Source organism: Argopecten irradians, chromosome 9 (assembly GCF_041381155.1).
Source record: "Argopecten irradians isolate NY chromosome 9, Ai_NY, whole genome shotgun sequence".
Lineage (NCBI taxonomy): Eukaryota > Metazoa > Mollusca > Bivalvia > Pectinida > Pectinidae > Argopecten > Argopecten irradians.
The window spans coordinates 11729768-11757566 of NC_091142.1; the positions used below are offsets into that span (position 1 = coordinate 11729768).

A 27799-nucleotide genomic window follows, 5' to 3' on the forward strand; every position below is an offset into this window, starting at 1 on the left:
ATACATATATATTGTGTACGTAATCGTGATATGGCCTAAAATTAATCAATATATATCGATAGTGTTAATTATTTTCTGTGACAGATTGTACGATGGTATTCAGCCCTCGTCAAGAAGTACGTTCCATTGGAGTAAGGGCTTTAAAGGTTCCAAAAGGTGTTTATCGTTTACTCGGGGTACATAAATGTTTCGCTCAGTGTGTATGTTGAAACGTCCAGCTTAATGCCATTTCTTATCAGCAGTATTTCACTGAGGAATAAGTACTTGGAAACTACAGGTGGGTAATATTGGGTATATAGCTTAGTGTTAAGTGCTTTTAATTTAAATTGAACACTTTTTATTAGCTGTTATAAAAGCTGGAGAGATTTATACAGGTAATTTTAAGTTATTTGTTTATTTGTGGTTTAAACGTAATATTTTTGTTAATTAACCGACAGAATATTTAAAAGATCGTGAAATTAAACAATGTATCGGTGGGTTTTAATGTTTATGTAATATACAATTAGTTTTAAAATTATTATACCTCTAGACAAGTTTTTAAATAGAATTTGGCGACAGTTAAAAAAAAAAGTATGTGTCTTGGTCCCGAATATCAAAACCCTTAAAAAAAACCTTCATGCTTTTATTTCTCTAATCTTACCATAGTATGGCGGTCGTTTTAGATATATTTTTATCCATGGAAAATAATAAACTGAGAAATGGTACAATATTAGCTTTATTGTAGCTATATTGAGTGTCACATCATAAATATTATTTTAAGATTTTTTTTTCTCAAACAGAAACTGCCCTTTATATTCTTAAGTTCCTATTATCGTTTTTTATTGTCTATTGCTAGGTATCGTAACTTATATTGGTATTTTCCACAGGGACCTGGCACGAATTTCTTTTTTTAATTCATAGTAATTCACAGGGACCTGGCACGAATTTCTTTTTTTAATTCATAGTAATTCCAAACTATTTTTATGCACATTCAACAGAAATTGTTTTGCCGTTATAATATCCCTAGGTTTTCTTTGCCAGAAATGATCGTTTTGGATCGTTATTTCCTTAGCGATAGATTTAGGCCTATACCGGAGATAAATGTGCACATCTTGGCGTGTAATTGTCGGCTATGGATTAAACCTAGCCAAGAGACTTCTATGTAGGCGAAAGAATTTTATTGAGTACTAAACTGATCGATAGTATTTAATCAAACCGGCACATTTCCTTAACGATAGCACAATGTTTTAAAATCTTCACAATAAGAAAAGGAGAGCTTATAGTGTAGGCAATTGATTTTGTTCGCGGAGTGTATTGTTCGCATATTGAATAAACATATAACTATCTACGTGTAGTAGATGTTTAAAGGCCAGACCAAAACTACTTTATACAAGTTTAAATTGTCCCGGCTAGGTTTGTTCCGAGTGTATGCCTATTGTACGACTCGCAACCATGGAGAGTAGGGCCGTTTGAAAATGGCGGCCCCCACTGTAATGTTATTCCAACTGGATATTATGATATAGACTTTCGCAACAAGAGGAATTATATTACAGCTACAGGTAAGACCTAAAAGTTTAATGATTAGACAGACAGGTAGGTCATTTACTGAATATATTCTGGACTGGACATTTGGCGAATTACCTGACTTGTTGTAAAGTGATTTATGACCGATTTATGTGCGTTCTGTTATAGATTAATTTGGTTATCGATACAGCTGTATGTTTTATATATTAACAAGATATCAATACATTATCAGTTTCATTGCTTGCTTAGTATCGAATGGCCATTAAATATTTATACCTATTTGGTCTTGTTTACCGCGAGTGTTATCAGATATGTATACAAATGGTTTTTGTTTTGTATACGTAAAATGTCAGATTGCAGAGATGTTTTGGATTCCGGGGTGTGCAGATTGTACAGGTGTTTTGTGATATAGATGTCAGATTGTACAGGTGTTTTGTATGACAATGTATGGGATTGTAAGTGTATTTTATGTCAAGGTGTCAGATTGTGCAGGTGCTTTGTATGTCAAAATGTTTCAGATTGTACAGGTGTTTTTTATGTCTAGGTATTAGATGTTTTGTATAACAAGGTAATTGATTGTACAGGTGTTTTGCATGACAAAGTATCAGATTGCTTAAGTGTTTTGCATGTCAAGGTGTCAGATTGTACAGGTTTTTTTATGTCAAGGTATTAGATTGTACCTGTGTTTTGTATGACAAGGTATCAGATTGTACAGGTTTTTTTGTATATCAAGGTATCAGATTGTACAGGTGTTTTTTATGTCAAAATGTGTCAGATCGTACAGGTATTTTTGATGTTAAGGTATTTGATTGTTCATGTGTTTTGCATGACAAAGTATCAGATTGCTTAAGTGTTTTGCATGTCAAGGTGTCAGATTGTACAGGTGTTTTGTATGACACAGTATTTGATTGTACATGTGTTTTGCATGACAAAGTATCAGATTGCTTAAGTGTTTTGCATGTCAAGGTGTCAGATTGTACAGGTGTTTTGTATGACACAGTATCAGATTGTACAGGTTTTTGTATATCAAGGTATCAGATTGTACAGGTTTTTGTATATCAAGGTATCAGATTGTACAGGTTTTTGTATATCAAGGTATCAGATTGTACAGGTGTTTTGTATGTCAAGGTATCAGATTGTACAGATGTTTTGTATATCAAGGTATCAGATTGTACAGGTGTTTTGTTGTCAAGTATCAGATTGTACAGGTGTTTTGATGTCAAGGGTCAGATTGTACAGGTGTTTTGTGACAAGTAGAATGTCTGATTGAACAGGTGTTTTGTATAAGATATCAAATTATACAGGTGGTTTTATATGACAAGATGTCAGACTGTACAGGTGTTTTTGTATGACAAGATGTCAGATTGTACAGGTGTTTTGTATGACCATTTATCTTTTTATACAGGTGTTGTCTGTATGATGAAATAAACATACCATATTTGACCAATAAGTGATTTGACCCAATAAGTGTTTCTCTTTATTTATGACCAGACAATTAAAATTGAGGCCTCAAAAAGGAGGAGGGGCGCTTATAGGACATGGACACTTATTGGGCCGAATATGATATGTTTTGTGGAATAGAATGTCAGATTATACAATGTATAGGGTATCAAAGGACATGTTTAACAAGAAATAAAACATATCAGATTAGACAGGTGTTTGGTGAGACAATTTATCTGTTTACACAGTTGTAATGTGTCATAAGATGTTGGTATATAACAGTGGGACAGAATGTCAGATTACAGAGGTGATGAGTGTGACATAAGATGTTGGTGTATAACAGTGGGACAGAATGTCAGATTACAGAGGTGATGAGTGTGACATGTTGTCACATTCTGCAGGTATTCTTTAACTGTCTCTATATAGACTGAGAAAGTGTTTTTAAGGCAAAAAATGAAGAAGAAGAAAAAAGATTTTTTTTTGTTTACTTATCTTATACTGACTTTTTGTCTTTTAAAGAAGAAAAAAAGTTAAATTCCAAATCAATAATTGAGTATAAAACTGTATAAAGTTAGTAAAGTTATACCTGTCAAAACTGATTCTTGTCCAATCTGATTCCCTGTCTAGTCTCATATTCTGGTTTAGATAAATAGCATTTTTCTTTTAAATTACGGTATTAAAAATTTGTGTCATAAAGACACCTGTCTATACCGGCCAACCATGCTGGTCAGTGGTCCCAATGACATCTGTTTTAGACAGGTTAAACTGTATTTGAATTGGTTTCTATAGGGAATACCAAATTAAACCTAGTATGTGATCCTGTCCCTATAAATGACAGATCCTCTCCCCTTTTTGAAGCCTGAATTTCACTGACCTAAGAATAAAAATTTCTTTATTTGATGAATTGATGTATGAATTACTTTATGCACTAATTCTATGAAAGTGCAGTCCACATTTGGTCCGATTATGGGCCCCCTTATGTCCTTGGATAATTTTAGCGCCCTGTGTGTTTATCGAGTCGAATACGGTAAGTCACATGAAATGATCAGAGTATCTATAGATAAACCTATGTCAGATTCTATTGGTGATCTGTGCTGGGTGACAGAGTTTTATATAACAAATACAAAGACTTTTTTCTAGACCATACTCCATATTGTAACATGTATCACTGGTGTTTGAATAATAGCTTTGTCACTTCTGAAGTACTGTCTAATTACCAGCTTTGTATCAATACAAAGTTGTCTGACTGGGCTGGTATAATTCAACAGTTTGACACCGTTGCTATTTAAAGGACAAATCTTGTCTTTATACTCAAAAAAGCTCAAACAGATAACCAAACAGTATTAATTCCACTTATAGGTACAAAATGTATTGATGACAGAACAGCAACACATTCATTTTTTTTCAAGTTTAATGGTCTGATTATAACTCAACCATATTGAATTTAAAAAGAGGTTTAATTATGTACAGATAGATATAGATAAGGAATCAGAGAAATTTTCTTGGGTTTGGGTAAAGTAGGGAGATGTCTTTGAAAATGTCATGAATATCCAGGCATGGAATATCAGAATGAAAAATACTTTTTTTTTATTTCATTTGAAAAAAAAAAGAAGAATTGATATAATAAATTGGTCATATGCTAACAATGCTTTAACAAGTACAGACAGATTAACAGATATATATATATCTACACCTGTATTTACCTACAGTCACACCTGTCAACACTTACCTGTCACATACACATGACTGTTTTTTAAACTTCGAACTTCATGGATCATACACAATTAATCCAATACACATAATGAACGTAACGATGATATGAATTTATCAGGTATGTTCCAACTATACAGATGACCCCAGCTATTCCAATAACAGTTATTCAAATGATATGGTTATTTGGATAAAATTCTACAGTCCCAAGAATTTCTAAAAATCAAATCGAAAATCGGTGATATATTTTCAATGTAAATAGACATAACACAATAACATTATCTTACGGCTTGTTATTTTATGCATATAAACAAATCAAATAAGTCCTCCCCAGGGAGAATGACTGTGATGTGTCCTCCCCAGGGAGAATGACTGTGGTGTGTCCTCCCCAGGGAGTATGACTGTGATGTGTCCTCTCCAGGGAGTATGACTGTGATGTGTCCTCTCCAGGGAGTATGACTGTGATGTGTCCTCTCCAGGGAGTATGACTGTGATGTGTCCTCCCCAGGGAGTATGACTGTGATGTGTCCTCCCCAGGGAGTATGACTGTGATGTGTCCTCCCCAGGGAGTATGACTGTGGTGTGTCCTCCCCAGGGAGAATGACTGTGATGTGTCCTCTCCAGGGAGTATGACTGTGATGTGTCCTCTCCAGGGAGTATGACTGTGATGTGTCCTCCCCAGGGAGTATGACTGTGATGTGTCCTCCCCAGGGAGTATGACTGTGATGTGTCCTCCCCAGGAAGTATGACTGTGATGTGTCCTCTCCCAGGGAGTATGACTGTGATATGTCCTCTCCAGGGAGTATGACTGTGGTGTGTCCTCCCCAGGGAGTATGACTGTGATGTGTCCTCCCCAGGGAGTATGACTGTGATGTGTCCTCCCCAGGGAGTATGACTGTGATGTGTCCTCCCCAGGGAGTATGACTGTGATGTGTCCTCCCCAGGGAGTATGACTGTGATGTGTCCTCTCCAGGGAGAGTATGACTGTGATGTGTCCTCCCCAGGGAGAATGACTGTGATGTGTCCTCCCCAGGGAGTATGACTGTGATGTGTCCTCCCCAGGGAGTATGACTGTGATGTGTCCTCTCCAGGGAGTATGACTGTGATGTGTCCTCCCCAGGGAGAATGACTGTGATGTGTCCTCTCCAGGGAGTATGACTGTGATGTGTCCTCTCCAGGGAGAATGACTGTGGTGTGTCCTCCCCAGGGAGAATGACTGTGGTGTGTCCTCCCCAGGGAGAATGACTGTGATGTGTCCTCTCCAGGGAGTATGACTGTGATGTGTCCTCTCCAGGGAGAATGACTGTGATGTGTCCTCCCCAGGGAGTATGACTGTGATGTGTCCCTCTCCAGGGAGTATGACTGTGGTGTGTCCTCCCCAGGAAGTATGACTGTGGTTTGTCCTCCTCAGGGAGTATGACTGTGGTTTGTCCTCCTCAGGGAGTATGACTGTGGTGTGCCCTCCCCAGGGAGTATCACTTTGATGTGTCCTCCTCAGGGAGTATCACTGTAATGTGTCCCTTCCCAGGGAGTATGACTGTGGTGTGTCCCTCCCCAGGGAGCATGACTGTGATGTGTCCTCCCCAGGGAGTATGACTGTGGTGTGTCCTCCCCAGGGAGTATGACTGTGATGTGTCCTCCCCAGAGAGTATGCTGTGGTGTGTCCTCTCCAGGGAGTATGACTGTGATGTGTCACTCCCCAGGGAGTATGACTGTAATGTGTTCCTCCCCAGGGAGTAAGACTGTGATGTGTCCTCCCCAGGGAGTATGACTGTGATGTGTCCTTCCGAGGGAGTATTACTGTGGTGTGTCCTTCCCAGGGAGTATGACTGTGATGTGTCCTCTCCAGGGAGTATGACTGTGATGTGTCCTCCCCAGGGAGTATGACTGTGATGTGTCCTCCCCAGGGAGTATGACTGTGATGTGTCCTCCCAAGGGAGTATGACTGTGATGTGTCCTCCCCAGGGAGTATGACTGTGATGTGTCCTCCCCAGGGAGTATGACTGTGGTGTGTCCTCCCCAGGAAGTATGACTGTGATGTGTCCTTCCGAGGGAGTATTACTGTGGTGTGTCCTCCCCAGGGAGTATGACTGTGATGTGTCCTCCCCAGGGAGTATGACTGTGATGTGTCCTCCCCAGGGAGTATGACTGTGATGTGTCCTCCCCAGGGAGTATGACTGTGATGTGTCCTCCCCAGGGAGTATGACTGTGATGTGTCCTCCCCAGGGAGTATGACTGTGATGTGTCCTCCCCAGGAAGTATGACTGTGATGTGTCCTCCCCAGGGAGTATGACTGTGATGTGTCCTCCCCAGGGAGTATGACTGTGATGTGTCCTCCCCAGGGAGTATGACTGTGATGTATCCTCCCCAGGGAGTATGACTGTGATGTGTCCTCCCCAGGGAGTATGACTGTGATGTGTCCTCCCCAGGGAGTATGACTGTGGTGTGTCCTCCCCAGGGAGTATGACTGTGGTGTGTCCTCCCCAGGGAGTATGACTGTGATGTGTTCTCCCCAGGGAGTATGACTGTGATGTGACTTCCCCAGGGAGTATGACTTTGATGTGTCCTCCCCAGGGAGTATGACTGTGTGTGTCCTCCCCAGGGAGTATGACTGTGGTGTGTCCTTCCCAGGGAGTATGACTGTGGTGTGTCCTCCCAGGGAGTATGACTGTGGTGTGTCCTCCCCAGGGAGTATGACTGTGGTGTGTCCTCCCCAGGGAGTATGACTGTGGTGTGTCCTCCCCAGGGAGTATGACTGTGGTGTGTCCTCCCAGGGAGTATGACTGTGGTGTGTCCTCCCCAGGGAGTATGACTGTGGTGTGTGTCCTCCCCAGGGAGTATGACTGTGGTGTGTCCTCCCCAGGGAGTATGACTGTGATGTGTCCTCCCCAGGGAGTATGACTGTGGTGTGTCCTCCCCAGGGAGTATGACTGTGATGTGTCCTCCCCAGGGAGTATGACTGTGATGTGTCCTCCCCAGGGAGTATGACTGTGATGTGTCCTCCCCAGGGAGTATGACTGTGATGTGTCCTCCCCAGGGAGTATGACTGTGATGTGTCCTCCCCAGGGAGTATGACTGTGATGTGTCCTCCCCAGGGAGTATGACTGTGTGTGTCCCCCCAGGGAGTATGACTGTGATGTGTCCTCCCCAGGGAGTATGACTGTGATGTGTTCTCCCCAGGGAGTATGACTGTGATGTGTTCTCCCCAGGGAGTATGACTGTGATGTGTCCTCCCAGGGAGTATGACTGTGGTGTGTCCTCCCCAGGGAGTATGACTGTGATGTGTCCTCCCCAGGGAGTATGACTGTGATGTGTCCTCCCCAGGGAGTATGACTGTGATGTGTCCTCCCCAGGGAGTATGACTGTGATGTGTCCTCCCCAGGGAGTATGACTGTGATGTGTCCTCCCCAGGGAGTATGACTGTGATGTGTCCTCCCCAGGGAGTATGACTGTGATGTGTCCTCCCCAGGGAGTATGACTGTGATGTGTCCTCCCCAGGGAGTATGACTGTGGTGTGTCCTCCCCAGGGAGTATGACTGTGATGTGTCCTCCCCAGGGAGAATGACTGTGATGTGTCCTCCCCAGGGAGTATGACTGTGGTGTGTCCTCCCCAGGGAGTATGACTGTGGTTGTGTCCTCCTCAGGGAGTATGACTGTGGTGTGTCTCCTTAGGGAATATGACTGTGGTGTGTCCCAAGGAAGTATGACTGTGGTGTGTCCTCCTTAGGGAGTATGACTGTGGTGTGTCCTCCCAAGGGAGTATGACTGTGATGTGTCCTCCCCAGGGAGTATGACTGTGGTGTGTCCTCCCCAGGGAGTATGACTGTGATGTGTCCTCCCCAGGGAGTATGACTGTGATGTGTCCTCCCCAGGGAGTATGACTGTGGTGTGTCCTCCCCAGGGAGTATGACTGTGGTGTGTCCCTCCCCAGGGAGTATGACTGTGGTGTGTCCTCCCCAGGGAGTATGACTGTGGTGTGTCCTCCCCAGGGAGTATGACTGTGATGTGTCCTCCCCAGGGAGTATGACTGTGATGTGTCCTCCCCAGGGAGTATGACTGTGTGTGTCCTCCCCAGGGAGTATGACTGTGGTGTGTCCTCCCCAGGGAGTATGACTGTGATGTGTCCTCCCCAGGGAGTATGACTGTGATGTGTCCTCCCCAGGGAGTATGACTGTGTGTGTCTCCCCAGGGAGTATGACTGTGATGTGTCCTCCCCAGGGAGTATGACTGTGATATGTCCTCCCCAGGGAGTATGACTGTGTGTGTCCTCCCAGGGAATATGACTGTGGTGTGTCTCCCCAGGATATGACTGTGTGTGTCCTCCCCAGGGAGTATGACTGTGATGTGTCCTCCCAGGGAGTATGACTGTGATGTGTCCTCCCCAGGGAGTATGACTGTGATGTGCCCTCCCCAGGGAGTATGACAGTGGTGTGTCCTCCCCAGGGAGCTGACTGTGATGTGTTCTCCTCAGGGAGTATGACTGTGATGTGTCCTCCCCAGGGAGTATGACTGTGATGTGTCCTCCCCAGGGAGTATGACTGTGGTGTGTCCTCCCCAGGAAGTATGACTGTGGTGTGTCCTCCCCAGGGAGAATGACTGTGATGTTCCTCCCCAGGGAGTATGACTGTGATGTGTCCTCCCCAGGGAGTATGACTGTGGTGTGTCCTCCCCAGGGAGTATGACTGTGATGTGTCCTCCCCAGGGAGTATGACTGATGTGTGATATGTCCTCACCAGGGAATATGACTGTGGTGTGTCCTCCCCAGGGAATATGACTGTGATGTGCCCTCCCTAGGGAGTATGTCTGTGGTGTGTCCTCCCCAGGGAGTATGACTGTGATGTGTCCTCCCCAGGGAGTATGACTGTGGTGTGTTCTCCCCAGGGAGTATGACTGTGGTGTGTCCTCCCCAGGGAATATGACTGTGGTGTGTCCTCCCCAGGGAGTATGACTGTGATGTGTCCTCCCCAGGGAGTATGACTGTGATGTGTCCTCCCCAGGGAGTATGACTGTGATGTGTCCTCCCCAGGGAATATGACTGTGGTGTGTCCTCCCCAGGGAGTATGACTGTGGTGTGTCCTCCTCAGGGAGTATGACTGTGGTGTGTCCTCCCCAGGGAGTATGACTGTGATGTGTCCTCCCCAGGGAGTATGACTGTGATGTGTCCTCCCCAGGGAATATGACTGTGGTGTGTCCTGTCAAGGAAGTATGACTGTGGTGTGTAGTATATTGACTTAGTATGGGGTTAATGCATCTATCTTTGATAGACATGTATTCGCTCGAGAGAGGTTTATTTTATAGCCGGTTAGACTTTGAATGTAGTTATTTACATTAAATTACTGATTTGATGAATATTATAGATCAAATATTTAGAGTATGTTCACAGTAACCTCACCATGCCCTAAGAGTGATCCCACCATGACCTTAGATTTACCTCACCATAACCTTACAGTGACCTTACTGTGACATTAGAATGACCTCATCATGACCTTAGAGTGATCTCACCATAACCATAGTTATAACAGTGATCTCATCATGACATTGGAGTGATCTCACAAGGAAATCTGAGTGATTTGACCATGATATTACATGGTGACCTCACAATGACCTTACCATATTTAATAGGGCATTATCCCGACATAACTTCATAAAATGTCATCCATATTTTGTCTCTGCCTATTACAAATTATCTGCCATTTCAAGTATTTTGAGTATTGATATTGTGATGTCAGTAGTTAAACTATGAAAAACTAGACATAACACTTACTAACCAATGACATAACAATAACAACCATTATCTCCAAGAAGGAGCAGATAACTTCATGATATGGAAATACAAAATAATGTCTCCATGGATACGACCTCACCTGACCTTGCCACAACCTTACAATGTAAAACCTCAATGTGATCTAATGAACATGTAGACTTCACATTGATCACCATGCCAGAAAGTTTCCATTAAGCCAGAGGTGTTACTATTATTTTAAAGATATATTTGGAATATTACAGGTGTCGGTGACAACATCCAATCATGACGTCCCTTTACCCGGGCACCCTATTTTGTACCCCGGGACTCAATCGACGGTCAACGCCCACTAGTGCTGGCACGACGTCAGAGGAACTAGAAAAACGCTACAGAAGGTAAGTGGCAACTCTTAGCTGACTATATTTGTAAGGTGACCTTGAAGATGACCTTGACTGTGACGAAGATATCTTTAACAACCTTGATTCACAGAATATGTATAGGATGACCTTTAAATGACCTTAAATGTGACCTTGAATCAACATTCATAAATGGTTATGTTTGTAGCAGTTGAGCTGATTATAAATAAAACCCACATCATGCATTAACATTAGACCAATATTAGGGAAGAAGCCGCTGCCTTTAGGGGAGAGGGGAGAGACGCTTGGAGATGAAGTCTGTTGGAGTCAATCTTAATTTCAATGATGTTATACATATGTGATGCCATTACTTTTTAAATTCATCGTGGTATGAACAAAATTTGTTTACAAACTGTGTGAATCCTCACTTGTTGAAAATGTTCATTTCACTAATCCTATGGGTTAAATAACTATAAACTGTATTGTCAGATTGATATTTAAAAGTGTGTTTACCGTTTTTGTAATCAACTTCTATGAGTAATTATACTGGCAACAAAGATCACAGCCCCTAGCTGTAGAACTGTTTAGGGTTTAAAGGAAATAGGACAATATGAAGAATTCTTAACCTCATTGTATGCATGGGAAATCTGTTGATTTTTTTTTATGTTATCACAATCTTTGGAGACGCGTTATCAGGCTATTGGGACATTGGGGTGTACAAGTCTGGTGTATTAGTCGGTGAAGTCACGAACGATACACGTCAGAAACGGTACACGTCTGTCACCAAGCTATTGAGATTATCATGTTCAGTATATGTGTTAAACGTCATGTGCTTTGACAAGTGTTACAATGCTAAGCTGCACCATACCATTTGGTTTACATATAACTAAAAATTCAATATCAAGTTGAAAAGATTACGGCACATATAATCTATATACCAGGAATAGCTGTTTCACATGGGAAACGTTAGGGATGAAAACATTTATCAACATGAATAGATTTGTAATAAATACCAGGGTACAAGCAAAATCTGAACACGTAAGATTTATCATTGAATTTAAATTGAAAATATAAATGAACAGATTTATCGTGATTATATTTAAACTTTGTCAAGCATGATATGTAACTTTGCATTAAATTTACAAATGAAATGATCAAACATAACTATGTGAATCTTTTAAGATAACATAAAACTCTTTGTGCTGAATATTCCTTAGTGTAGTATACTCATAATGATATAGTTTCCTATACCTCGTATCATATAATCTTTACCTCGATTCAATGATACATAAATTGTTGGACAGAAATACATGTTAAAGTACATAATTGTAGCTATGACGTCTGCTGTTTGTCATTCAAAGCTACATTATCACAGCTAACCACGAAAAAGTTAGATCCTCCATAGTAAATTGAACCAATTGGGATTGATGAGTCTGTCCTTTATAGACAAGTTTCCTTGATAGACAGAAGTCCTTTATACAGAGGTTAATGATATTGTAAATTGAACCAAATGGGATTGATGAGTGTCCCTTAGAGGTGTTCTTTGTTCAGAAGTCAATTATGTAGTAAACTGGACCAAATGAAGTTTCCGAGCCTGTCTTCTATAGACAGGTTTTCTTTATATAGATATGTCCCTTATATCTGGTTTCACTGTATTTGTATATGGTTAAAACTCTTCGTATGAAATATTGGGTTAAAAATCTTCTGGTATAAACATGTACCTCTGTAGGCTGAGATGGTTATGAGTTTGAAGACCACCTCACGCTAATCCGTGGATTTGGCTGTTGAAGTTATTGGTTCACGGATAATACACACCAATCACCTGTTTATCTAGATGTTATTTGATAGTCTGTCAGAGACTTGAGATCTTTGTTTGATCAGATATGTTTGATAATGTTCAATGGTAAACACTCCTTAAAGTCATTGTATGTTCAACATCTTAAGTACTGATCCACACTAATCTTTCTCAATTAACTTTCTGTATTTAAATGTCATTTAGATTGGACTGAAATATTGTAATGAAAGTGTCTTTGGTCTTATGTATTTGGCATCTACATGTATAGATACCTATATATATACACAGTACATTAAAACCTGCCTTAATGACCACCTCTGTATAAGGACCACCTCTGTTTAACGATCACCTCTGTTTAAAGACCACCTGCTTAATATATAAAGTACTGTGTATAAACATATAAACTTTATTTGTTTTAATTATTAATTGCAACTCATATCAATCTCTTTTGATGGCCCTGATGTAAGCGCACAGGGGAACGTCTTAGAGTGGGAGGAAACCAATCGACTGTAGGTGAAAAGTGAGTGGCTTAACCACTACACCACCCGATCACCCATATACCTGTGTAAAAAGACCACTTGACTATGAGGATCTTTACAAATATTTAATTAATGATATAGAAAAAATGAAAAACTAAACTGTACATTATCAAAACCACACATTCACAATTTGCTCGAGCAGAAATATGAAATTGCCTCTGCAAAATTTCAGAGTCCAGAAAAGTACAAAAATGTACTCTGCCCTGATGGTGTGTCCAGAAAAGTACTAAAAACTAGAGTATGTTTTTTTTGTATAAAATATGTCACTAAAAGCATCATAAAAGTATGCTTTTGAGTACTTTGCTTCAGTATGGGAATTATGCTAAAACTGTTCTTTCTTAATTAGTACTTTTTGAGGGCTAGTGTTAGAGTCAGTCACCACTTTCTTTGGTTATGCTAAGTATGAAGTCAGTGATTTGTTATACTGTTTGTATACTGTTATCATCAGTATCTTGGTGTAATACAAGTATATTACCTAATCACCAGGCAAAAATGTAGATTTGACTTCTATTCCCATTTTTGAACCTAGAAAATAAGACAGGAATGTATACATGTATCGGTTGGTGTTTGATTTAAGTTTATTTAAGCAGGCACATTAAGACATGCATCTACCTAAAACATGATCGATGTTTAGATATTTAAACAACCCCTGCACTGGACTTTTTAGCCCAAAGACTTCAGAACCTTTTTTATGATATGTCAAGTTTTAAATTTCCTTTGGTGCCCAATCAAAAAACAAACAGACCCAGCATGGGCTAGGCATACACTGCCCTGATAACATACAAATCAGATATCTCTGAAGGCCATATACCATGGGACTCAATTCAATGGTGGGACATATAAATCTAGTAACATTGTGACATGTTTATATTTACTTAACATTAGGGAAATAATGATGAACAACACCAAAATTTAAATGTAAATAATGTTATATATAGTCAAACTTCTCTATAATTCCACCAAAGTGACAAAGAAAAAATTGTATTTATTTAATAGCCAAGTGGTCTTTATACAGAAGTAAAATACTGTGTTGAAATTAGCCAGGAGGGGTCCCGATAAAGTACAGGTTGTGATGCAAAAACGGTCTCTAATCTCATTTTATGTATATGGCCTGTTTTTAACTGTTTATTTCAATCCTATATGTAACATGTAACATCTTTGGATTTAAAGATTATCTCCCCTTGGATTGAGGTAACATTTAGGGTCATATATTATCAGTATGTCTTTTGAACAACTGTATCCTATATGATATTGCATGTTAGCTCCCTCCTTGTACTCCAGGGGTTATTATCACTGTCATTATATCCACCCCTGGGCTACATGTATATCATAGCAAAACTGAAGGCATGGTGTGTGACAACAGATGAAACAGGTGGTTTGGTCCGTAGATGTACACAAAAGAGTCGAATAAGGGTACACTGTTGTTGACTGTGTGGCTTTGAATTTTGATGTCGCTTTCTACATAATCTTCAATGGAAAACTTAATAGGCCTGTGATTGGTCAGTTTATTTCGCCTGAACTGCCTTTAGTTTTACTATTGATAACATTGTCGGTGTGGATATAACGACAGCTAGTGATCAGAACACACTGTCTATTTATATTACTTAAAAATATTACTGTTAAATATAGGTAGAAATTTTATGTTTATATTAAACAATATTTTGTTAGCAAAACTTTCTCGATTAAATGAAAACCTTTGAACATTTCATGTAACACCTGTTTGCAGAAATACTAAACTATATGTAGCATATATGTATTACTCTTATAGACTTTGTGGTCACATGCTATATGATACACTATGACTTCTATCAGATATCTGATATTGGGATTTAAACTTGTTCTATAGGTAAATATAATTCTTACTCGTTAATTTTAAACGAAAATCAGTAAGTACCCAGTATATGTTACATTAGAAGGATTCAGTAACAGTAAGTAATGTAACTCTTAATAATGTGTCTGAGGTGACATTGTGAATGATTTCCTAATTACCCGAGTTCCAGAAAGACCCTTCAATATCGACATGTAACAAACCTACACCTCATTACCTGTAATCAAAGTCCAGGTAAATATTGACACACATCACTGAACAAGTGATGAATGGTCGAGTAAATATTGTAAGAGCGTGGCACAGATGTATTGGACGTGTAAATATTGGAGTAATTACTGCCCTTTATGATAGATTATCGTATACTGTAAGCATACTTATTTTTGCGCAGTGAAATTTTACTGTAAATGCGGAAAAACTGTATGATTTATTAGCATGAATATAAATTACAAATATCAGAAACAATTTAATGGTTCAATACCATGAATAATATACTTTTTCAAAATTTAGTGTTATGTACATGAATAAGCGCTTCGAAAACTATAAAACTACCGCTGAAATAAAACTACCGCTAAAATAAAACTACTGCTAAAATACGTACGTTTACAGTATATGTTACTGGTAGAAGGGTCACATAATAAAATAAGCCTGAACACATATTTCAGGTATAATTCATATCTGCACAAATAATGCATTAAAATTTATTAGCTTTTGTGTCTTTGACAGAGTATAAGAAAATTAATTTGAAATTTTGAGAACGAATTGCCTTGAAAAGAGCATGAATCATGAAAATGTAAAATAAATTTGCATAAATAACAGTAATTTAGAGCATTTATATAAATGCATCTGCTCCCAATCTGAGTAGAAATTTGTCTGTTGTTTGTGCTCAAAATATCATTTCAAATTTGTGATAAAAATATTTCAAGTAAAACAGAACTATTAAAAATACACCTAAATTTTCCTGATATCACCATTTCTTCTAATCCCTTCAATCTCAGCTACAGTTCTGGTATCTAAAAAATTGCCCATTAATAATTTTACTCTACAGCTTAATATTCTTAGCTTGACTGAATGGGGAAAAAAAATACTTGAATTATGTTAAAGCTATTATGACAAAACCCAAGGTTAGAAAAAAAATATTTTGAAGATATCATTAGCTATTGGGTATAAGATCAAGGTGTTCCCAATCCAGTAAATTGATTTATTGATCGATGTTGTATTCAGGTATAGGCTTCTTATTCAATTTTAAATTGATTTCCAAAAAATATTTACAAGTTTTTTAAAAAGCTATTGTGATGAGGAACACAGCTATAGTGTTTTTGTAGGCCAATGTATATAACAATGTATCGTTTGTGTTATAATTAACAAAGTAACAGTCATCATTGTACTAATTAGCTATACATAATCAAAGATGAAAAGATCACTTGATTTGCCTGTGGAACGGAAAATGGTTCAATTGTAATGTGGTTTAAACACAGCAGCATTGTATAATCTATTTTGAAACAAAGTCTCTTTCAAATAATTTTTTCTGTTAGGTTATTATTCTTTAAAATGAGATGAAATTACTGTAAAATCTATGGCACTATTCTCATCATTCATACTTTATTTCATTTTCAACAAATTTTAATGCAAGATTGAGTGATTACCGGGTAGTTTAATTTCCTTAACAGTCAGGGTCATTACAGAATGTGCTAGGTTTAGGAGGTGGAGGAAAGTCGGAGTGGCCCGAGAAAAACCATCAACCAGCAGTCAGTAATCTGGCCATGGAGTCAACCTGAAACAGTTAGGGTCATTTAAGGATTGCTAGTTTTAAGAAGTGGAGGAAAGTCGGAGTACCTACCTAAATAGTTATCACCAAAGGGGATTTGAACTCATGACCCAAAGGTGGAGCGTTTGTGGTAATATATGTTGGGACTTCATAACCATCCAGCCATCACGGTCCATTTTTGCAAGACAAACAGATATAAAGGACAGAGGGGAATCAACACTATCAGGACTCTCCCATAATACAGAATAGAACCATGATAGCTTAGTGGTTAGGGTGTCCCAACACTCTACCATTAGCCTTCCATCTCTGGATTAGGAGTTGAAAACCAACTTGGTCTCACTTACCAGGCTATCATACTGACTGTAGGTCAATGGTTTTTTCTGGGGATTATGACTTTCTACCACCTTCAAAATTCTGGCACACCTTAAATTGGGATATTTTGGATGTGGTCCTATTTTAGCTTATTTGGCATTTGATACTTAGAGGTTATGATATGACAATTTTGATATTGCACTCTTTATCAGCCCAGGACTGCAATATCAGCCCATTTTGAAAAAAAAAAAAGTATTTTTTTTTTTCAATTTAAAAATTATTATAACATATTAAAGTGAACAGTCGGGCAAGGATGGCTAAAGTCGGTAAAAATGGTGTGAATGTTATAATCCAGTATAATTTCTTATGAAATAGAAAAATAAAATCTCTCATCAGAATCTTTCTGCGTACGAAGAAATTAATTTACGGTATAGGAATCCTAAAACGTCCTCCAGGCTGACTATGTCAGTGGTTACATTTCCACGCAGCCTCGCTTTCAATGCTTTCAACTTTTCTTTCTTTTAATGGTCAGAACTGGGAAACGTAAGCAGAACTTGACCGTCGTAGTAATATATGAGAACTTTTGGAAGGCCAATGAACGCATTTAGTCTGGTATTCTTTGCCCGACTATTCACTTTAAGCAGTGTCTACCTTAATGAAATTAACGGTGATATTTTCACTGGTCATCACAGACTTTAGGTCAATTTAATGTTGAAATAGTGAAAAGCGTTTCATTACATATATATTTACAAATTTGTAATCACCAGTTAAATGATCGATTTTGAATATGAATTGTAAGCAAATAAAACATAAATGGCAATGGTTCCTTTTTTTCCGACAATGAGGACGGCCGGGCTGATATCAAATTATAACGTCATAATGTTATATCAACCCGGGCGCTGATATGACAGCACGGACAACACCAGTATCGTATGGGCAAAATGTCCATTATCAAAGACAAAAGTGTGATAACAAAATTTAACACATCAAAGTTTGACTTCATTAGTATCAGAAACTATAAGTCAGGAGTCATTGGTTTCCGACCACATATTATATGGTAGTGTTATCTAAATCCATTTCATTCTATGTCTACAAACTGGAAAATGAATCCATGAATGGAAATACACTCTTGTGTATGAATTGTTTGTTTGTATATATGTTTAGATCAATTTATTGATAACAACTATTGATTACCAATGTGTATAGGAGAAACACCAAAAACTGTGGAATAGTCAAGATATTATAGACGAGCTGAAGATGAATACATGAATGGAAATACATTGTTGTGTATGTATATTTTGTTCGTATTTATTTGTTTGTATAGATGTATAGATCAATTCACCGATATACACACTATTTATTATGTACTAATATGAACATATACACCAATTAAGTTATTCAATCACTTTACATAAACATACAGGGTGAGCTCTGTCGAGTGTAGGACAAAAGCCCCCCGGACAAAAGCCCCTTGGGACATAAGCCCCTAGGACAAAAGCCCCTCCAGACAAAAGCCCCTTGGGACATAATTATAAGCCCCTAGGACAAAAGCCTATCTGGACAAAAGCCCCTTAGGATAAATTGTGTGATTTTGTCCGTACCCCACTCTATCAACCAGAAAAAATCGATACCTGTGGTACATAAAACTGTATAGGTATGTGATTCTTAATAACTTCTATTGAAGACTACATTAAAGGGTTGTGTTGGTATGAATATGGCTTCAAATCCAATCACGTCGGTGAAGTCTATATTAAGGGTTGCGGCGTTATGTAATACAAGTATCAAATAAAGTTCAAAGTTAGGCGCTAAAATTTTAAAGGGCACATGGAAATGCCAATTCAAACCAAACAAAATTTAACCACCGTATTTTAGTGCAAAAGTGCCAAAATTTCTCAATATTATCCCAATTTTCGGTAATGCCCCAGATGTTGACAATATGCTGTGAAACAAAAAATAACATATAACTTAAATAAAGGATCTCTACATCTCAATATGTCACATATTAACACAAGTCCTCCACCTCAGAGTTGTGAGTTCAAATCCCTTGTAGGGCAGTTGTTAGGTACTAGCTGCAGTTTGATGGTTTTACTCTAGGTACTCCAAATTTCTTCCACCATTTATACTTAGCACATCCTTATGATGACTCTAGCTATTAGATTTCTAACTTGACATCTGGCTTTAATACAGGACTAATTCTGTAGTGCATTTAGGGGTTGATATAAAAAAACCATTTCCAATCAAATATGGCCATATTATATTGTTTCCCAATTAGTAGATAAATTTCCTAATTTGTACATCAAACTTACAGTTTATTTTTAAGATGATATAATATGACAAAAGAATTATATTCAGATACAAATGGTTTACTTCAACAAATACAGTCTAATCTGCTATAAAGGACACCTTTATATAAGGTCACCTGTCTATAAAGGACAGACTCATCAAACATTTTTGATGCAATTTTGTATATAATTGATCACCTCTGTATAAAGGACACCTGTCTATAAAGGACAGATTCATCAAACCTTTTTGATGCAATTTTGTATATAATTGATCACCTCTGTATAAAAGACACCTGTCTATAAAGGACAGATTCATCAAACCTTTTTGATGCAATTTTGTATATAATTGATATAATTGATCACCTCTGTATAAAGGACACCTGGCTATAAAGGACAGATTCATCAAACCTTTTTGATGCAATTTTGTATATAATTGATCACCTCTGCACAAAGGACACCTGTCTATAAAAGACACATGTCTATAAAGGACACCTGTCTATAAAGGGCACCTGTCTATAAAGGGCACCTGTCTATAAAGGACATATGTCTGTAAAGGACACATCTCTATAAAGGACACATGTCTACATATAAAGGGCAGTTTTGCTATTCCCTTTAGTGTCCTTTATAGACAGGTTTGACTGTTACAGTAATGAAATTGCAGCATGCTTATATATATATACAAAGTCAATTTTATACATGTATTCCCATGAATACATCATCATGAATTAAAATTCACAAAAAGGCCCATGCCCCTGTTTTCAAACCACAGAATAGCCTGGCACGGTAGTAGATCTAGAGTTAGCCATGTAAAACTGCAAACATGTGTGAATCATGTCATAATTCCTGTTCTACAGACCCATAGATATCTCCAGCGTAACACTATAATACACCGTCCATATTTTACATCAGTTAACACTACATTTAGTTCAATAGCAATAAACCGGCTGATTTGATGTAGCAATTTTAGCTTTTAGCCACGCAATAAAACAAAATCAATCTAATTTCCGAGCGATATTGTGTCTGTTTGATTTGCTACACATAAACTGTAATTGTACCGCCAGGGGAAAATTACTCAATCAATTCCATTTGGGGATGGCGGCTGGACAGGTTTTTCCTGGAACCTCTGTCAATCAATAGATAAGAGGAAATCGTGATCACTCGCCTTCGTTTATTGTTTTGTTACCTGGAATGAAAATGTCAGTGTGCAGTTAATTTGATTATAGTATTTCTTCGATACTCGATGAACTCTGTGACAGTGTACAGCTTTTTCCATGCTGTTCCATGTAATTTGATTATAGTATAATTTCTACAATACTTCATGAACTTTCTCTCTATTTATACATCTATAGTTATGTGACTACAATACTCTATGAACTCTGTATGTATGGCTATATGACTACAATACTCTATGAACTCTGTATGTATGGCTATATGACTACAATACTCTATGAACTCTGTATGTATGGCTATATGACTACAATACTCTATGAACTCTGTATGTATGGCTATATGACTACAATACTCTATGAACTCTGTATGTATGGCTATATGACTACAATACTCTATGAACTCTGTATGTATGGCAATGTGACTACAATAATCTATGAACTCTGTATGTATGGCAATGTGACTACAATACTCTATGAACTCTGTATGTATGGCAATGTGACTACAATACTCTATGAACTCTGTATGTATGGCAATGTGACTACAATACCCTATGAACTCTGTATGTATGGCTATGTGACTACAATACTCTATGAACTCTGTATATATGTGAATATTGTGATATGTCTATAACATGTAAAATTAGGATATCAATCATTTTCATATTATCCTGTTCCATTTCTTCTTTCAAAAGACTATTCTAGAATTACTTAGCGGGGACATTAAAGGCTTATAGATATTATATTAGGCCTGTAGTTAAGATTATAGTTATATCATGTTCAAATACCTTGACCTTCATTCAAAGTCACTCCTAACAGGGCTCAAACAAACAAAACTCTTTAAATGAACTTCTTCCCATGCACACACAGTGATTCTATTTTCAGTAAGTTTCCATGCATACTGAAGAACAGGACTTAATAACAAACTTATTTGCATGAGTGACCATGACTTTTCATCCAAGATTACAGGAATCAAGTATACATATACAATATACAATTCCATTAAACAACAAATAAAAAAGCAAAAGTTGAAGCATATTTGCAAATCTAGAAACCGTAAAATGTGTCATGCCTATCTATATCTTCTGAAAAGTATCATGAAAGCATGATTTTTTTCTTGGTATAGAAAAAGAAAATACACTTACTCGATTAAGGTAGCAGTAATATTGATATAAACATGATGTGTGATGTTTTGTATTTTATAGATTACCATACAATGGCCGACCCTGGCCAGCACCGAGTCCAGTGGCGGGTGTGTACGACATCAGAAACAGCAGCACACAGCTTATCATGATGAGCAATAAAGCTCGTAAGGTATGATATCTGTGTAAAAGGATTGGACCTGCTTACTGTATTTACCGTATTGAGCTCCCCTCCCCTATTCCGTCTTTGCATATAACAGAGTTAGCTCCCTTGAGGATAGGTATCGATTGTTATGTCATTATTTTATGAGTGCAATTCACGTCATTTTCTCCGAAAAGTATGAAGTTACGCTTGCAAAAACATGACAACACGTTCAATACCTACCCGCAAGTGCAGATAACTCTGTAATATGCCAATCCGGAATAAGCGTCCATCCCTTTTCAGGAGACATACTTTTATAAATGCCCCCTATCCCATCCCATGGATTAATCGATGTTTTAAAAACGTGTGATAAATAGAATCTTACCCTTGTGACTGTATGACGTGAAATTTATCAAACTCGTTTACATTTTGGTTCCCTATTAAGTTCCCCACTTTGTTACAATTTTTAAGTGTTCTGGGTGCTAAATACAGCGAATACGGTATAGCTTTATTATATAGCAGAATTGGACTGGGTCGATTATTAGTAACCATGTAACTCAGTCCGTAGAGCATCCGGCTAGAATTTGGAGGTCTCTATTTTGAAAAAATTTTCATTCCTCTACATTTTCTCTTCCACTATTACAATACTATAGTCAAGTCTTCATTAACTTCTCTCTTAGACTTTTCCCAACAATATTGACCATACAAGTATTATTGTTCAAATTAAAGTAATATTGAGTTAATTATAAATTAAGTTACATAAGTTAAAGTTAACAAGGTTCCATTGTTTAATTATTATCTTATTAGGGTTAATTAATATATTTTTAGAGAAAACAAAATAAAAAACTCAAATTATCAATGATAATTGCATGATTTGTTTCTTTACAGAGAAGCAAGTTACGAGGCCACAATGACCCAGATCAGGAATCTGACAGGTGAGTAAGATCTACCTGACAGGTGAGTAAGATCTACCTGACAGGTAAAATGTAATGCTCGGTAATCATTGCCAAGAATCGGGTAAAAAATTTCTTCACGATTTACTTCATTTTTGTGTCGCCTGCAATGCAAGGGCGACACTTAGGTATCACTATGTCGGCATCCGGAAAATGGTTTCCATGCCATAACTTCAGTATTTTTACCAAATTTGGTTTATTGCTTTTTATCAATGAGATCTCTAATGAGTTCTATAATGGTAAAAATCCGTCAATATCTCAAGAGTTACAGGACTTTAAAATCGTCAGATAAATCCAAGGTTTCTGCTCGTTAAGTTTAGTATTTATTGTTTGATTTCAACCAAATTTGATGTATTGCTTTATATCAATGAGATCATAGATGGATTCGATACTGGTCAAAATCCATCAATTTTTGGATGAGTTACGGGACTTGATAACTTCACTTAATATTAACAATATTTTCAACTGTAAATAACTATTTTTTATGATGCTGTGCAGGCGACACATCTACTTCCGTGGAATTCTTGTATCATTAACCTGTATCATAAACGACTTTATTTTAGCAATATACAAATTTTCATGTGATTTCACTAGAGAGCTCTAATGTGAATTTAGATGTTTTGCAAATATTTGCAAAGTCATTTATTTGTGAGTATGTGAAAAATAATGAAGAAGTGATATATTGTACATGTATTTGCAAAAATATTTTTTTTAATTTACTGTTTTAAATGAAATTTTCCCACTTCAATTTGATGATCTGGACATTATATCAGGCCCCGATTTCTCAAAACAAAAGTGCAGACTTAAGTCAAAATTTCAGTTTTTCTCCTTATGTAAATTGTGATAACTTAAGTCAATCTTCTATTTGAGTGTGTTTATGAGAAATCAGGATTTGACAACAGATTAATTCTCATGTTATTCAAAATTTTGGAATTCATTTTGTAACTGTGACTTATAGAATCCCAAACCCCGATCGGCACTCACGGACATCTACCCCCGTGAACAAGGAGTTCCACACCAAGTGTACAAAATCTCAGTCTCCCCGGTACACACCCTCTGTCTGTAGTGAACTGGAATGGAACAACTCTCCAGCTAAATTCTACGGTAAGGACAAACATGAAAGACAAACTATTTCTGCTCCTGTCATTTAAGTTGGAGAGGAGGAGGAGGTAGAAAGGGAGACAATTATGGTATTATCTGGGTCTATCATACAATATAAGTTTTTAACAAAAGTGTATTTACATTGTATATTTCTATCTTTAATTATTAATACCATATGTAGCTGGTTATTTTTACAGGTTATTTTTTTTTTGCAATTTTCGACTAAAAACGAGAAAATAATATTTGAGCTGGTTTTCAATTTGACAATCTGGCTATAAGGGTATATTTGATTAATTGCTTGAAAATTTGTTAGGAATTTTTTTCATCAGTAGTAGCAATTTCCTGCAAAATTTATAAAAAATTTCTTCAAAGCGAAAATAATTAGCTATGATATAGTACCTCAGTTTTAGAATGGTTTTATGATTCCGTTTTTAAAGATTATCAAAGCCTCAAGTACATGAACAGAAGAACTTTGTTATTTTATATACCTGGTAGTTAAGAAATTTTCAAATGGCATTCCATGCTGTTCTTCCATCCACAGATGGTTCCGCTGTAAACCCAAAGAGACACACTTCCTGTCGAGTACCCTCCGACCCCACAGCCTTCCAGATCGGGATGGTGACGGAATCTCCACGACGATCATCCAGTCGCCTTTCCCTGCCGGCTCGGTTCCAATCCAGTCCTCTTCTCACTCACCCTGAACTGAAACCTGGAGAGCGAGCATACCTAACACACATCGCACGCATCTACAGCGCCGGTCAGATGATGAAGCTGAAACAAGCGCAGTACAACCAGCTTCTCTTCAAGGAAATGGAGAAAGGTACATGACAATTTACGTTTTGTAGAGACTTGGTTGACAGGTCTGCCCTAAAGTCAGAGCATTAGAATTCACTAAAAGGTAATTGAACTTGGAACCTTGATTTTGTTACTTCCTAACCTACTTCCTGACTTTTTTCTGTCGATTGTTTCCCTTGACACCACATCCCATTTGGCCTTCACTGGGGTGATCTCCCCTGTAAGGAAGCCTCTTCGGCAGAATGCTTCAGTGAGATAACACTATACAAATTCCAAGAGTCACACTATCACATGGAGACACAATACAAATATACCCCAGCTTCGGCCTTACAGTTAATAGGATGTTAAACCTTAAAAACCGAACCAAATATTTGACAGATTTGTATGTTGATTTATCTTTGTTTAACAGGTCTCTATGGTAGGGATGAGGTTGAGAGGTACGGACGATTTATCAACATGGGGAAAGACCGTCAGTACCAGATGTTGCGGCCTACGACAGGATTCCGACGTGTCATGTCTGCTCCGCCTCAGAATTATCAGGTGTATGATAATACTTCATACCACAGTAACAACAACGAGGACTCCTTCTCCACGGCGAAATCGTGAGTCAAAGTCTACAGCACAAAATGATGAATGGGACTTTAATTAATGTTACCGTATTCAACCCAATAAGCGCCCATGTCCCTACAAGCGCCCCTTCCCCTTTTTTAAGGCCTCGATTTCAATTGTCCATGCAGAAACAAAGACCAAAACTATACAAAACTGTAAAGATTTGCAATAATTTCGTCTTATTAGCACCTTTTCATTTTTCAAACACCCTGGGCGCTTATTGGGTCGAATACGGTATCAAAAATAATGAATTTGTCTAATAGTGATGATTGAATTTCTTTATCCAAAACAATTACACATAGGTAAACAATTGGAAATGACAGAAAATAAACACATGAAAATGATAAACTATGGAATTGGACAAACAATTGAATACCTTAGTCGAGACAAACAATGAAAATCTGACTACATGTACTAATGAAGAGTTAAGAAGAAGACGAATCCCTATTGATCAATTTGATACTGAGTGCTACATGAAAGCTATTACTATACATATATAATTTTGTCCATTGCAGCTCGGATAGCAAGAATAACTCTAACAATGGGAAGGAAACAAACAATGGGAGGGAAACAAAACGGGCTAAAACAGTGGTCCAAAGGTCAACCAGAGAACGACAGTTATCACCAAGGTCAATGAGAACACAGCAAGTTTATAAAGCTACCCAGGAGATACCTCCCGTAAGATCCAATAAAACATCTGCAAACAAGCCTGTTAAAGCCAATCGTAGTCAACCAGCGGAAAAACAAGGAACCAAAAAGACGGAGGTCTCGCCGCCGACATCTTCTACTGAAAGTTCATCTGATAATAATGCACAAGCAGAAGGTCAAAGTGTCAACCGGGAAGGGGTCAATAGGCCAAAGTCACGGCTAGGTCATGCAAGTGTCAAGAATGCAGGTTAGTATTTTAAATATGAAGGTCGTAGTTTCACATTATCAAAAATTTTCTGGTCGTTAAATATTCCTCACACTTGTTTCATCCAGTAACTGTGTTGTTATGCATCTTTAGACAAAGTTTGGAAGAAATTGAACATGTCATCTTTTCTCTATTGATATTCAAATATGTCATTTTTCATCCTTTTTTGAAGATAAAAAAATTGAGTGGTCTCCCTTACCATGAAACTACTTTCTTAAATGGTATGATAAACCATTTTTTGCTAGTAAAATTGGTTGTTAGCATATACTTTTACGAAGTCTCAAGTGACCTATTCTAATCGCCTTTTGTCCGTCGTCGTCCGTCGTCCGTCGTATGGCGATAAACAATTTACTTTTTCGACTTCTTCTCCAAAACTACTGAACCAAATTTGTTGAAATTTTGCAGAAACCTTCCATAGCCAAAGGTCAACCAAAATTGTGAATTATATGGTCCCAGCCCCCCAGGGGCCTGAGGGGTGGGGCCAAAAGGGGTCAAATAGGCTAAAACTTCAAAAATCTTCTTCTGAAATTCCAGAAATGGTAGAATCAAATACTCTTCATAGATTAAAAGGTCTTGAGGTCCTTTACAAAAATTGTGAATTATATGACCCTGGGGTCTCACGTTCCCCCCTAGGGAGGGGGTCAAGTTTGCTATAGTTTATATAGGGAAAAGACATTTTTGAGCATTATTTGGTCATTTGTAATAGGAAATAAGTCAAATGTTGTCAGAATTATCAGTATGAGAAGGCCATTGAATCCTATTAACAATTTTTCCATGACTGACCCCCAGGGGCCTGAGGGGTGGGGCCAAAAGAGGTCAAATACAGGCTAAAACTTCAAAAATCTTCTTCTGAAATTCCAGAAATGGTAGAATCAAATACTCTTCATAGATTAAAAGGTCTTGAGGTCCTTTACAAAAAATGTGAATTATATGACCCTGGGGTCTCACGTTCCCCCCTGGGGAAGGGGTCAAGTTTACTATAGTTTATATAGGGAAAAGACATTTTTGAGCATTATTTGGTCATTTGTAATAGGAAATAAGTCAAATGTTGTCAGAATTATCAGTATGAGAAAGCCATTGAATCCTATTAACAATTTTTCCACGACTGACCCCCAGGGGCCTGAGAGGTGGGGTCAAAAGGGGTCAAATAGGCTAAAACTTCAAAAATCTTCTTCTGAAATTCCAGAAATGGTAGAATCAAATATTCTTCATAGATTAAAAGGTCTTGAGGTCCTTTACAAAAATTGTGAATTATATGACCCTGGGGTCTCACGTTCCCCCCTAGGGAGGGGGTCAAGTTTACTATAGTTTATATAGGGAAAAGACATTTTTGAGCATTATTTGGTCATTTGTAATAGGAAATAAGTCAAATGTTGTCAGAATTATCAGTATGAGAAGGCCATTGAATCCTATTAACAATTTTTCCACGACTGACCCCCAGGGGCCTGAGAGATGGGGCCAAAAGGGGTAAATAGGCTAAAACTTCAAAAATCTTCTGAAATTCTTCATAGATTGAAAGGTCTTGAGGTCCTTTACAAAAATTGTGAATTATATGACCCTGGGGTCTCACGTTCCCCCCTGGTCAAGTTTACTTTAGTTTATATAGGGAAAACACATTTTTGAGCATTATTTGGTCATGTGTAATAGGAAATGAGTCAAACTTTGTTAGAATTATTAGCCTGAGATAGTATTTTAACATCATATC

The 27799-nt window shown here is 38.0% G+C and overlaps 1 protein-coding gene across 2 annotated transcripts in view; it reads left to right on the forward strand.

Annotated features, from left to right (window-relative positions):
- The first annotated feature begins 144 nt into the window (after positions 1–144).
- LOC138331464 (dentin sialophosphoprotein-like) overlaps positions 145–27799 on the forward strand; it is a 31532-nt gene continuing 3877 nt past the window's right edge. The window contains exons 1-8 of one of the 2 annotated variants that reach the window (XM_069279111.1): positions 145–277; positions 10660–10791; positions 21645–21753; positions 22612–22658; positions 23635–23780; positions 24319–24597; positions 24982–25174; positions 25697–26076. In XM_069279111.1, the coding sequence (XP_069135212.1) occupies positions 10682–10791; positions 21645–21753; positions 22612–22658; positions 23635–23780; positions 24319–24597; positions 24982–25174; positions 25697–26076 (1264 nt within the window). In that variant the 5' untranslated portion in view covers positions 145–277; positions 10660–10681. Of the gene's footprint in view, positions 278–1372; positions 1539–10659; positions 10792–21644; positions 21754–22611; positions 22659–23634; positions 23781–24318; positions 24598–24981; positions 25175–25696; positions 26077–27799 lie in introns of those variants that run through there. The other variant, XM_069279109.1, reaches the window with a different exon arrangement.